General features: G+C 35.7%; 1 protein-coding gene across 4 annotated transcripts in view; it reads right to left on the reverse strand.

The window, feature by feature from the left end:
• Positions 1 to 13,850, reverse strand: part of PPFIBP1 (PPFIA binding protein 1) — a 182,574-nt gene that overhangs the window by 37,833 nt on the left and 130,891 nt on the right. For 2 of the 4 annotated variants that reach the window (XM_082634921.1, XM_082634920.1), the window contains exons 5-11: positions 13,739 to 13,825; positions 12,535 to 12,648; positions 11,386 to 11,517; positions 7,149 to 7,241; positions 5,253 to 5,367; positions 3,491 to 3,523; positions 1,986 to 2,047 (exon numbers count right to left, since the gene is read on the reverse strand). In XM_082634921.1, the coding sequence (XP_082491047.1) occupies positions 1,986 to 2,047; positions 3,491 to 3,523; positions 5,253 to 5,367; positions 7,149 to 7,241; positions 11,386 to 11,517; positions 12,535 to 12,648; positions 13,739 to 13,825 (636 nt within the window). The remainder of the gene's footprint in view (positions 1 to 1,985; positions 2,048 to 3,490; positions 3,524 to 5,252; positions 5,368 to 7,148; positions 7,242 to 11,385; positions 11,518 to 12,534; positions 12,649 to 13,738; positions 13,826 to 13,850) is intronic. The other 2 variants (XM_082634923.1, XM_082634922.1) reach the window with 1 other exon arrangement.

The raw sequence follows: 13,850 nt of genomic DNA on the forward strand, positions 1-13,850 counted from the left end.
ATAGTTTTGTCCCCACTTCAACTCTACATTTCTCCTAAAATTGATGGGGCTTACTCCCCACCAATCTATAATCCTACATTAATCCTAAAATTTAGATTGATTTTCCAATTTTCTATGAGAAATCTCCTTGTAATGTCCCATGAACACATCAAATTGAGTACATCTAAAATGAAGCTCATTATTTGCCTCCAGTATCTCAGTCTCTGCTTGGATTCCCTTAACTTTTATGGGCACCATCATTCACCCCACTGCTCAAACCAGAAACTTACTCCCAAATCCAAAGATTTAAAAATCTTGTCGACCTGTGAATTTCTCTAAAATCCCTTCCCTCTTTACCACTTCACTGCCATTGCCTTATTTCAGCCCGTCTTCATTTCTCACCTATTTCAACAGCCTCTTAATTCTTTTGTCTTCATTCTCCCTCCCTTATTCTTGCTTCCATTCTGCCACTGGAGTTAGCTTTCCAACATGGCAATTTAATTATCTCACTGTCCAAGGTCTAAAGCTGAGAACCCAAATCATTACATCATTAGCCTCGCCATAGCACTCTCTCATAGACCCAACTCCTCCACCTGTATCTCCTGCTCCAGAACTTTCCCAGCACGCACTGGCTGTTTCAAGCCTTGGTTTTGAGACACATTTTCACTCATGGATCCTTTGCCCAGAATCCTTCATTTTCCTGATGAATGACTCTTTGCTCTCCCTCAGAATTTGCCCAAATATGTCCTCTTTGAAGACTTCTTGGAACCACCAAGAAGTTACGTCACTCTTGCTGCTCCTAGAGAAGTTTGAGCATTTAGTAAGCCCTCATTCAACACTGGGAGTTTCATTTGTTATTGTTGCTTTTTGAGGGAGAGAAATTAAAACAAAATGAATTTTAGTGATTTTTTTTCACATTAAATCTATGTGGGCAGCTTGTTAATGACTTTTTTTTTTTTTTTGATGTGGGGAAGACTAGCAAAAAGAAACCTATATATGGGTAGGTGGGTAGGAGAAAGAGTTTATTTCCATTGAATAAAAATATTCCAAGAATAAAAAAGAATGAAAGGCAATAAATAAATAAATAAATATACAAACAGAGTAGGCAAGAAAGAATTAGAGAAAGAAGCTTCTGATGAGAGAAAAAGATCAAGACAAAGTTCTTTGGCATTTGCTTGGTTTTTATTTCCTTGAAATTACTCTTTTCGTGGGAAAATGTCTCCTTGTTCTATTCATTAAAGAACACAGGGGGAGAGCAGTTCTGATGACAGGAGCTGAACCTGCCTGCTGGGTATATGGCTGGTCAGGGAAGCCAAGAAGAAGCATGTTTCCTTAGTAGGGTCCCTGCATCTCTGCTCTTAGCAGGATGAAGTAAGGAGAAGCAACAGCTGGAGGAAAGGCCCTCTTGGAGACCTTAGCATTAGGTCAGCATAGCTAAAACAAAGCCGAGTGCCATCCTTGATTACATGGTGCCTGTGCTTGTTTCCTGGTATCTCACCATCAGGAGAGCAGAGATAATCCCAGATGTGAAAGAGGCCAGGAGTGTGAAGGAAATAACATGTTCCTAGAGAAGAAAATCAACATGATCATGAAGCTAAAGTTGCCATGGCTACCTCCTTCAGAGTTCATAGGGCAGTCCAGAATTTCCAGGGACCACAGAAAGGATGTACTATGGCCTGTATCCTTTGTCTCATTTGTCACCTGAACATAAAGAGCTGATCTGATAACCTGAACATTTTCTAAATTCAAGGCAGTGGGCGGGAGGGGTAGATTCTCAGTGGAGCCAGTGCTGCTGGTCTCCATTCCTGTCTGTGCAGCACAAGTACATCTATGACCCGCCCTCCGAGAGCAGGCCCACTTGGGCAGGAAGGGAGAATGCTTGCCCCTTAATGTCAGCTGCATTTAGGCGATGTTCTTTCAAACTGGGATATCTGATGAGAATGTATCGAATGATAAAAATGATGTTATTACACATCCAAATAAACACTTAAATTTCATCTAGTTACCTTTTCTTCATTTGCTGCCATCAAAGACTCCACAGCCTTTTTCATTTTTTGTACTTCAATATCTGAAATATCACAACATCAAATCAGAAGTCTGTTTAGTTAACTTGTGTGACAATAACAAGAAGCTACTGACTCTTCAGATTGAAATGTTGCAAGGTAAAGATGTTAATAATTTGTTCCGCTTTCTTTTTTTTTTTAAGGCACATTTACCATTCATATTCTCTTTCAGGGAAAACCTGAAAAATGAACACTTTCTAACTCACCTTAATAGTCATCATTCCAGAAAGAAAACAACTACCCTCTCTCAAAGCAAAAACAAAATCCTCATAAGAACACTGAAGATGAAATTTCAGTGCTATAACAATAAAAATACAGAGTTTTCAAAGAAGAAACTTATAAAGCAGGTGAAAGCAATGAATGGTGTATATATGACAAAAGCAGAGAAAATGATGTTCGGTTATAACCAAGATGGAGACACAAATGGTAAGAGCCTGAAGGAACGTGATATTTACGTGAGTATCATGCTAAGAAGCTGGCTGTAGGTTCCATACAGAAGAATAACAAGTACTTTGCTTCATCTATAAGCTTCATTTCCAGTCTATTTTAAAATGTTTTTCAACAATACTATTTTAAAAGGCCAAAGTAAGTGATTCTCCTTAAAATGTGATATTCAAATACAAAAGCATGTTACTTTAGTAATAAAAAACCAAACATTTTAAATATGGAAAGTCGACCCAAAATGAAATCACAAATTAAAAAAATTGAAACAGAGGAAAAAGTTCAGCTAAAGTTGTCAGCTTTTGAGGACCAAAAAATACTACTGAAGGTAAATTTTAAAACAGTGGTGCATCATTCAGCTCTGATACAATACTTTCAATTAAGGTATACTGTTTAGGAACTGCTTTTCTTTTTCTTTTTTTTTTTTAATGGCAAATTCCCTTAAGAACTTAATGTCTGGAGGAAAGTCCGTTAAGGCTTTATCTTTACACTGAATTAAATCTAGTCTCTGTTAGTCAGCCTGGGTACAATTTCTTTTGTAACACAAGAGGATATGTTTATAGAAGCCCTTAATATAGGTCTCAGTGAAAAAGTGGGCTACAAAACATTGGAAAACAAAAGCAAAGTTCAAAATAATCTTCAACTGTGGTAAACCGTAAAAACAGTAGGTTTTCATAGGAGTATAAACATTATTTTCTCCTCGGACCCTGTACCTACTGGGCCACGGAGAAAACGCTGCCTCACCTCCACCACTCTGAGCGCTCTGGTATATCCTGCAGAGCAGAAGGGCTGAACCAGGAACAATAAGCAAAACGGTCTTTTACTCCTTGTTTTATTGTTTGTTTATTTGCCCTCTATTTTGTACACTCTGAAGAAATGGGGAGCTTATTGATGAAGCAATTTTACATCTCTGGGGAGAGAAATGTTTTAAAAACACATGCAAAGAACAGTCCAAGTAGTACTTTTGGTGAATGTAAAGGCTGATGGAAATACACCAAAAACCTTACTTTTGTCTTTGAGCTTCTTTTTAAAATTTTCATCTGTGCAGGAAAACCCATCGAATTGGAAGTTAGCATACATTACAACAATAAGTAATATTTTAAAAGCACTATTATCTGGTCTCCTTTTACCTAAAATAAAGAGACTCTAACCTCATAAAACTGAATATTAAGCATTATTTTCTGACTTTAGGACTGATACTACAATATAATATGCCCTCTGTGAGGTTAGAAAGAGAACCTAATGTTAATCAGAAGATGTAAATCTGAGTTACTACCTCTGTTACTTCATCTTTCTGAACTTTGATTTTCTTGTATTAAAATCGGGCCTTCGGAGTACGAGTGCTTCTTACACTAACTGTGATGAAAAACCAGCTAATGTTGCATTGGTTGTTTTTTACATTTCCATTACAGTCTGATATGTGACCCTCCTGAATGTGATTAGGACATTGCTTATGTCATATTCATCTCACTGCTCAAGTTCAACAACACTGAAGTGGTCCATCTCCTGTTCACCAAGATGAGTCCACTGATCACGCAGGTAGATGTTATGTCAACATCAGATTCCATGAAGTTTCTAAACACTTGCTCTTAATGCCTGGCTGTGTACTGCTAACAAGTGGTTCACAGACCAGTGCTAGTCCTCGGATCCAACCTTGGGTAGCATTACTCTAACATAGCCAACATAGCCTCTATGATTCCATTTTTTTCCTTAGAATCTTGAAAGCATGACTTGTCTGTGAGTGTCCTTGAAGAACATACATTCTACACATGCCAAAATAGAGGGGAAAAATCCATTTCCTTCAATGTTGGATGAATTGAGTTTTCTGATGGACAGGGGATTGTGATACCTACAGGTAAATAAAACCAGGGTATTCTAGAGCCAAGAAGACTTTGGAGGTAATCTAATTCAAGCCCCTCATTGTACAGACAATAATAGATAAAATAGACAAAATAGATAAAGCAATAGATAAAAATGTACCAAATCTACACTAACTGGAATTTGTTCTGTTTTGAATGAGTCCGAAGTTGCTTTTGCCATATCATTTGTTATAACAAAGAAAGGTTAAATTTGACCGAGTGTTGTCAGATGTTACAGGCACATATATTTCCAAATATAATTTTTTTAAAACCCACATTTCATTCAAGTTATTTTCTAGCAGGTATAACCTACATTATGAAAAATTACAGTCCATATAATGTCCAGGACAAACCTCCTCAGTTTATGAAAACAATTTTTTGGATAAATTCATACAGTTTTGCCAAAACAGAATTAACCTATTTTGCTTTCTAGAAGGTTGAGGGCTCAATGCATGATAAGAAATGTTCATTAACTTTCCAAAGATACAGAGCCTTCCCTCTCTCCTCTCAAAAAGGCAGGCAAGGTTCCTAAATGCTTTACTTTATGTTGTCTCAAGTTCAGTTCAGAGGGGAATAATCTTGGGACATAGTTTTGTTTCCTTTTAATTCTTTCTGACACCTCCTTGTATTGCAATTTGGACATCATGGGAATTTACCATGTAGTAATCTAAAATAAAGTCCCACTAAAGTACAGAGGTGCCCTTCTCCAGCTGCTCAAGAGGAAGTTAACAGATGCCCAAGCACAGTAAAGAGGCTTGGAGGAGTCCCTGCAGTCCTGGGCCCAGATGGCTTCTGCTACTCCTCTCTCTCTTAGATGCTAATGGTACACATCATCTAACATCAGTTTCTTTTATAGATCTTGGACGACTTTAACAAAATAAGAGAACAAATGTTAAATACATATTCTTACCTCGATCAAGAATTTCAATCCCTTCTCCTTTCATCTTGCAAACCAATTTTTCTTGTAGTCTTTTTACTTCAGATTCCTTCTCTTCCAGCTGTTCTTTTAGAGATGCCAGTTCCTCCTACAAATGATAAATTCATTTAAAAAGAGTAGATTATGACTAAAAGGGAATATTCAGAGAGTCTGTTAACTCTTAAGTCAATAATTAGTTTTTGTGAATGAAACAAAAAACTACAAGAATTTAGACGCAAACTTCAGAAATCAGACAGTGGCAATGATAAGCAGGAAGCAAGACAATTAATAAAAGTACAACTTATAATAATTATGGTATAATTATTTCAAGTTTCCTTGTGACCAAATTAAAAATAAATCTTTTAAAGTGTGATTAGGACTAGGGCAGCCCTAAGGTTTAAATCTTATGTTAAGTAAAAAATCTGAACAAGTTAATCAAGGAAGATAATCAAATTAGATGCTTAGTGTCATACAAGCAAAACAAAATGCAAATTGGAAAATAATATATTAGACTTGCTTGACATTTATTCAGCATTTCAAGATGGCACTCATGTTCCCTGGACAAGATAGAGCTTAATTAGTGGGTAAAGTAGCACGCGATGAACAACTTTAGTCAAATCATGGGACTAAATAATTCACCCTCATCACTAAGGTAAAAGAATAGAATCTCCTACAACAATGGAAAAAAAGAGATTTAGAAAACAGATTTTAAGTCTTTTTTTTTTAACTACACAACTATTTAAGACCCCAAATCCAATGTGCTATCTATCTACTAATATTTGTTTCCATTTCATTTTGGTAAAGAATTAGCTTTGACAAATTTAAGTTTTGCTGGCTTTATTTAACCCAAGAAATAAAGCTATGCAATGCTAATAAGTGCACTTTTATTTTTCTTAATATAGTTTCAGTCTCTAAAGATACGTACTATATTTAGTATTATGAGAAGATGTAGCTCTCCAATGGAGCTAAGAAGTTGGCCCTATAGTTTTTGTTTATGGTAGGAATGGACACCAAATACAAGGAATTTTCAGTAGCACTGGCAAAAAGTGCTGCTTGTTCTCACTGTGCTTCTAAGCAGTAACTTCTACTCACTGCCAGGACAGAGTTAACCGATGTACACATTTACTGTCAAGAAGGAAGAAAACAGTGTCTACTATTGATACCAGAGTTCTTTCACAGGTGAATTGCTGCAATTATTTTACCGTGCTTGAATCTCAGATAGTCCAAGAGAGTGAGATTTAATTTATAAACGAATACTTTTATTTTACCTGCTTATTGTTTTTCACTATTTCATATGTTTCTGAAAACAATATTAGGGATCGTATAGTCCCTCTAATCAGCTTTAAACATATTTTTAAAGAACAGATGACACACACACAAAATGAATGCACACACCACTAAAAACACCATCACAGCAAAACAACACAAGCCAGAAAGCAACAGGCCATGGACCCCATTACCCAAGGTCTACTACACCTTCAGGGACTCCCACTTTTGTTCCATCCGCTGCTTTTCATACTGCATCTGACCCACCTTGATTTTCATGCTAGAAAGTTTGGCCATTAAAGACTGGTAGAGAGACAGGAGTGAAAGAAAACTACAGATAGAAAAAGACAAGCTAAGTAACCAAGAAAACAGTATCAGTTTATAAAGGAGGTTAGATAATTAAGAGAAATGACAGGCTATGTTCTATCAGATTAGTTAAACCCTGATTCTTATTCAGAACAGTAGTGTTTAAATTCAAGATGGTCTCCAGCTTGGGGAAAAACTTCATTCCCTTGTAAAATGCCTTCTCTATCATATACTAAGTAGAACATGTATTTTATTTATATTATTGATTGTAGATAGTGAGCCATTTATATAAAAATTTTTGCCATTGTGAGAACTTACTTTGGTAGATTTCAGCTTTTTTTCATTCTGAAGTCTTTCATTGTCCATTTCACTGACTCTTAACCTCAAATCACTGATCTCCTGCATTAGCCCCTGTCCAAAAAGCGACAAGGAAATACATTAGGAAAGCAGGAACACACTTATCTACCAAAATAGCAGCTTGGAAATCTTCAGTCAATAGCTCCTGAGTTAAAGCTGGATGAATGAGATCAGACAAATGAAAATGAATGTGTCTCCTTGAGAATTAAAGCATCTTTCCATTGAAAACATTGCCTCTGCCCTAAAATGATGGGATTGATTATGAAAGTGAAAGGTGACTAAAATTTTAAGAAATGTAGCTGATCGCTTACTATCACTGAGCAAATATTTCTAGACTAAAAATCATTATATGAACTCTTATCTTTTAAAATAAACCAGAGAAATTTTCTTTAGTAAAGTCATTTACTTTTAGAGACTTTTCAGTGATATATGGGTATTTATAAAAATACTTTAATAATTTCTTAATTTTTCTACAAAAAAATAGATTATTCATCAGCCCAATCTTGGAGAATCAAATGAAATTTAAACACTTTAGACCAAGGATTCACAACTTGAGGGTAGATGAGGGCCTTATCATTTACAAATATATTCAGTATCGTAATAATTTTATATTTGGAAAATGAAAAAGAAAGCAATCCTAATGTTTTCATAATACAAATACAATCATACAACTTTTCTACTTTTATTTAAAAAAAAACTAATTTGCTTATAAAATTTGTCTAAATATTCTGAGCAATAGTGACATATCTTTGTCCAGAGCCCAGAGAATAGGAAATGAGAATGTGAAACAATACCAACTTATCCAAAAGAAGGGCTCAAATACTCTGTGAAGACTTTTTTTTTTTAACCACAAGGCATGAAGACCCCACCAATGGTTAACGTGCTTTTGTTCCTTTCTTTTCAAGACATTTATTCCTGAGTCACAGATTCACAGACGGAAAAGAATTACACAAGAATACTGTAAAAAACAAATAGAACAATGCAATAAGAAATAAAACGTTTTTATTGAGGGATTATTCTAAACTTCTAAGTGTAAGAATTAATCTCACAGGGGCTAGAAAAAAGGATGCTGTTGTGAAATACACTTCTCAGAAAACCTACAAGCTTTTAAATTGTAGTTCCTTGTAAAAGGGGGAAAAGTACTACCTAGTATTATATAATAATTACTTATTAATATTAATTATAATTACTATTAATACAATGTTTCAATAAGAGGATGTCTATTTTCTCCTTTTATGAATGAGGTAAATAACTGCTTGACATCATTTAATAACATTTTAGTTGTGAGTCCTTATGTACAAGTTCAGAATTCAAGTTCAAGGAAAAAGTCAGTTTCTCCCATTTATTTATCTCCTACTTATTAACCATCTTTGCATAATATGAATTCTTAGTAGCCTTTCTTAATCAATCTGGTCTTTCTTATATATATTTTCCCACTTTCTTATTGGTAAAAAACAGCTTTGAATTCTATTGGATTGTTGTATTTTACCACTTCCTTTAGAAATAGTGGCAATCTGTAAAGAAGAAGAAACAAATGAAGAAAATAGAATTATAAATTGAGGTCATTTTTCTACTAAAAAAAACCTACCCAATCATCCTTTGTGGCAACACTATAAATATGAACATAAATTTCTAATCTGAAAGAAGCCCTGTCTTCCCATGAAAAGTCAAGCTGGAAAATCTGGAAGTAGCTCCTTAATATGAAACTTTTAAAAATGTAATACAAATTATTTCCAACTAACTTCTTATCAGAAGTTCAGTACTGCTTTAAAAAGAAAATCCCTGTTATCTTTTCCTTTTCAGAAAACTCTTCAGGGCTCCACAGAAACTCATTTCTGATATCTGTATTCTTAACACAAGGGGGCACCATTGAACGATGCCAAACATCTATCAGTACTTCCTGGGACAGGCAAGCCCTCAATCTTCCAAAGTTTCAAGACTCTTACCCCCAGTCTTTTGGAAGTATCTATACTTCTTCCCCCGACTCCAATGTTTTCTTAGAAATTAATCTCCAAATAATCTAAAATTCTAAGACAATGAGCATTCTATGCTCATTCTAAGAAAATAAGCATATTCAATTTTAATTTTTTTAGTTTTAATTTTGAAGACTACTTTATTTTCATGTTTAACAAAGTTTATCATATATCCCATAATCTCTGAGTATGTGCATGCTATATTTTAACAATAGTGTTGAATGTTTATTAGAAAATTAACAGGGATTACTACAAGTTTGATAACAAGATCACCTTGCATATGATTGAGAGAATGCACGAGTGAAGCAAGGAAACCCGAAAAAAAGGATTTATAAAAAATGCAGACAAACTCAAGAGATGTAGATATTGCTCTGGGGTCTTACAAAAAAAAAAATCTTAAAACAGCTACTTCAATTTAGTTCCAATATTTGGTTAACATCTCATATCCAAATTAACCACAGTTGTGCCGGTTAAGACTTTCCCTAAACTTTGTGTGTATAATAAGGTCACCTCTTAATGCCCCAAAACTATAAACTTCTTTCCTGACACCAGAGTTAGCTCCATTGCCATGTTATCCATCTGTTGACTGAATTCTATCAATGTGTTCTGTAGCAGCTGTGGAGTCAGGGAAAGACAGAAGGGAAAAGAGGAAATATCCAAACAGACTTTTAAAGAAAGCACAAAAGCTAGAATTTTAATGAAAGTAGGTAACTTCCTAAGTTTTGTTTTAAAAGCCCCAGTCTCGATTAAATGAAAAACATACTTATATAGGTGACTGACAAAGAGCTTTAAGATTAAAACATGAGTTAATTTGGGGATTTCCTTTTGCTACTGAGAAAGTAATACATATACCAAGACTTTCTATTATAGTTACATCTTCGACAGAAAATTTAATTTTAAAAATAGCAATGGAGGGCTTCCCTGGTGGCGCAGTGGTTGAGAATCTGCCTGCCAATGCAGGGGACACGGGTTCGAGCCCTGGTCTGGGAAGATCCCACATGCCGCGGAGCAACTGGGCCCGTGAGCCACAATTACTGAGCCTGTGCGTGCGATAAAGAGTGGCCTCCGCTTGCCACAACTAGAGAAAGCTCTCGCACAGAAACGAAGACCCAAAACAGCCATAAATAAATAAATAAATAAATTTAAAAAAATAAATAAAAATAAGAAAAATAAAATAAAAATAGCAATGGAGTAAACCTTATTAAATTCAGCTCTAGGAAGGACTTTCACACAGTGGATAACACATGTGGATAATATATATCATATCGTGATGGCATGTAGTGAGCAGAAAAAAATATCTGAAATGAAGATAGAGGGGGAAAGTAAGTAAATGATTTCTCCTCTCTCCTTCTTGGTACCCATTTTTCTAATTCAGTATGACACCTCTCCATACCCCAACTGAGGAAACAAAATAAAGAGAAAGGAAGAGATGGCCCTAGGAGAGAAAAAAGTTCTTTATATTTATTTTCAAATGAATAGATTTCATATGGATATGCTCTGAACTCCCCCCTTGACAAAAAAGCAATTAACAAATAAGAAAACCTGGATTAACAATAAACTAGGTCAAACAAACAAGAAAGCATGTTTAGCCAGGAAAATGGGTATTTCAAGTTGTAGAATCTACCCTGCATTTCACAAAAGTATACTGAGCTGTATTTATTTGGAATGATTTACATGTGGATTAGACCAAAAGTAGAAGGCCAAATTAAATGACCTCTAAAAATCTGCGATTTTTATGATTACATAATGAAAGCATGTTTGCTATACACATTTTTAAATCTACTTATTATAGAGTAAGTAATCAGTGTGCTTAAATAAGAACTACTAGTAAAATCATGCACTTGAACCCATTATTTCCACAATGAAGAGAATCAGTATGGATGAACAGATGGACAGATGGATGCATGGATGGCTAGATAGATAGACAGAAGCTCCAAATGTCCGAAAGTCAAAAGTCAAAAGGCAAGTCAAAGGATTAATATTTCATATCAGAAGTCTCAAGCTAAAAATTACCACTATCATTTAGTGATAAAAAGTCAGTGTAAGTTTATTCTTAAAAAGAAGCATGGATAATGAGGGAACATAGTAATTAACTGTCTCTCCTTCACAACTACAAGGAATTTCAACTTGTTCTAGGAATACGTATGTGCGAGATATATAAGTATGCATATATATGTGCATACATATGTAAATGTATATAAAGAGAGAGGAAGGGTATTACTTACTTCTGTGTCTCTGAATCTATCTTCGTAATCCAATCTGTCCTTCTCTACAGCTGTCAATTTTAACTTCAAGTTAGATATTTCAGCCATCAGGTCCAACTTCTGAGTTTCTAAGGATGTCCTGCTCAGAAGCTCCTATTAGAATTTAAGAGATACATCCAAAAGTTGTTTTATTGTAAACAGCCACATATGGATGCGTCTCACTTGTGACTACATAACTCTTAAGTAGAGGATGTGAAGATTAATTACTAAATAGATACATTTGGAAAAAGTATTTGCTTTAGTTACCCTTCAAAGAGCCGAACTAATGCTCAATGAGCCTTCTATCGATACACACATATATAAACGTATATATTCTTAAGCCTGATGATAACACTGATGATGCTATTCTGTTTGATATGTGCCAGGCACTGTTCTTACAGGTATCCAGTGGTTCAGTCCTCAAAACAACCTTACGAGTTAGAAACTCATAGGATAATTCATGAATTATTCTTAGTCAACAGACAAGGAAGCTAAGGAACAGAGAGGTTAAGAACTTGCAGAAAGTCATACAGCAAGGAAATGGCAGAGCAGAGACTCAACCTTAACAGTCTCGCTCCAGTGTGCATTCTACCTGCTGTATTATAGGCCCTCTCATAGATGAGCACCATATGTGTGTGTACCCACATACATTATAACATTTTTCCAATAAGTCATATAAGGTACTTATCTTTTTTCTTAATCATAAAATATACAGTCATGGTTGGAAATTAGGAAACCATATGAAAGCATAAAGGAGACATTTAAAATTATCTACAATCCTATTAATATTTTATTCCAGACTCTAATTGCAGTGAACACTTTCTACTGTGTGTATGTGTTTAGAGACCTGCGACTCTAGGTTTTTTGCTTAAAATAAGCCAGGGGACTTCCCTGGTGGTCCAGTGGTTAAGACTCCACGCTTCCACCGTAGGGGGCGTGGGTTTGATCCCTGGTCGGGGAACTAAGATCCCACATGCCGAGCGGCGCAGCCAAAAAGAAAAAAAGTAAAATAAACCAGGCTAAGTGAATCACGAAATTCACCACTGCATCAGAGCAAACACAACATATAAATGTAGCATCTCAAATAGGCCAGCAGAAAAACCCCACCTTGGTACCGGCTTCTGAACATACCTGTTGCAGCATTTCTTCTGTGGCATTCAACTTCTCTCTGTGCTCTTCAAGGCAAAACTCCAAATCGCGAATCTTTTCTCCCTGAGCCTCTACCTGGTCTGTTAACACACTTACCTGTATTTAGAGCAAAATATTGTAATGGATTAGGAAGAATTTGGGTCCCACTGCCAACTTTATTTCTCTACATAGAACAAAAACTGGGATGATGTTACCACTCATTTGGCTGTAAAAAAAAGAAATCTGAGAATTAATAAGAAACCAGACCTTCACACTCTTATTTATGTGATGATTATTGGTCTGAGGACTCCTATTCAATTTTCAAGGAAGTTAGGGCTGATTGGGGACACTTTATAGAGAAAGAGCATATACAGAAATTATCTTTTTTGAGGGATGGTGGGGGTAGGAGGTGGTATTAGAGATTAAGAGAGGAAATGAAGTTAATGTTTGAAAGAGAAGTTATCAAGGACTATTTAAATCTGACGCTTGACAAACAAAGAGTCCAGGGAATTCAAATTCCATGAGATCTTTCATGATCACACCGTCCACGAATGTGCTCGAAAGCCAGGGTGTAGCTCAGAGGTCCACGAGGAGCCACTGGCTTAGTCCTTCCTCCCCAGTGCTTACTGCAAACCTGAGTAGTCCTCCCAGTGATCAACAGCCTAGTAAATAGGCTTCAGTTCTTTTAGCTCAACATACCAAAGTAAAACTACGGGCCAAGGATTTAAAAGATTATGAAGGAGAGGAAAACTCTAATCTAGCCTACAAACAGGACTCCACTACCCACTTTGTGCTTTGTTTGGTCCATGGTATCATTTTTAACATTGAAAAATTAAACATATATTCAGATTCAGAAATACTTATTCATATTTATGGAATAGATGTATGAATATACAGACACACATATATAGTATACAAATCAGAATTTCTGCTATATATTAAAAAAGAAACAGATCACATCAGAAAATCAGATGACACTGTGCCTGTCATCAGACTGGCCCTTGAAGAGCAGAGCCTGAGAAGTGTTGTTCACATGTAAGCTTGTTCTGCCACAGTCCTCACTGCTCCTGAACGTGTACAGATGGCCTACTGCGTTTATTTCTATTAACAGTCTGGCTCCTGCGAGCATCTGAACTTGCCATCCCAATTTAAAATGGTCTTTGTAAGTTAAGTCATGAGGGAAAAACAGCATTTAAAAATCACTTGCCTGAAGAACGAGAGATTCTTTATCATTTTCTAAACGTGCCAGCCTTTCTTGATACACATCTCCATTCCCAGGGAGGTGTCCATTTGTCTGAAAAAGGAAGTGATATGGGTAA

Source organism: Mesoplodon mirus (genome assembly GCF_964341445.2).
Source record: "Mesoplodon mirus genome assembly, chromosome: 11".
Classification (NCBI taxonomy): Eukaryota; Metazoa; Chordata; class Mammalia; order Artiodactyla; family Ziphiidae; genus Mesoplodon; species Mesoplodon mirus.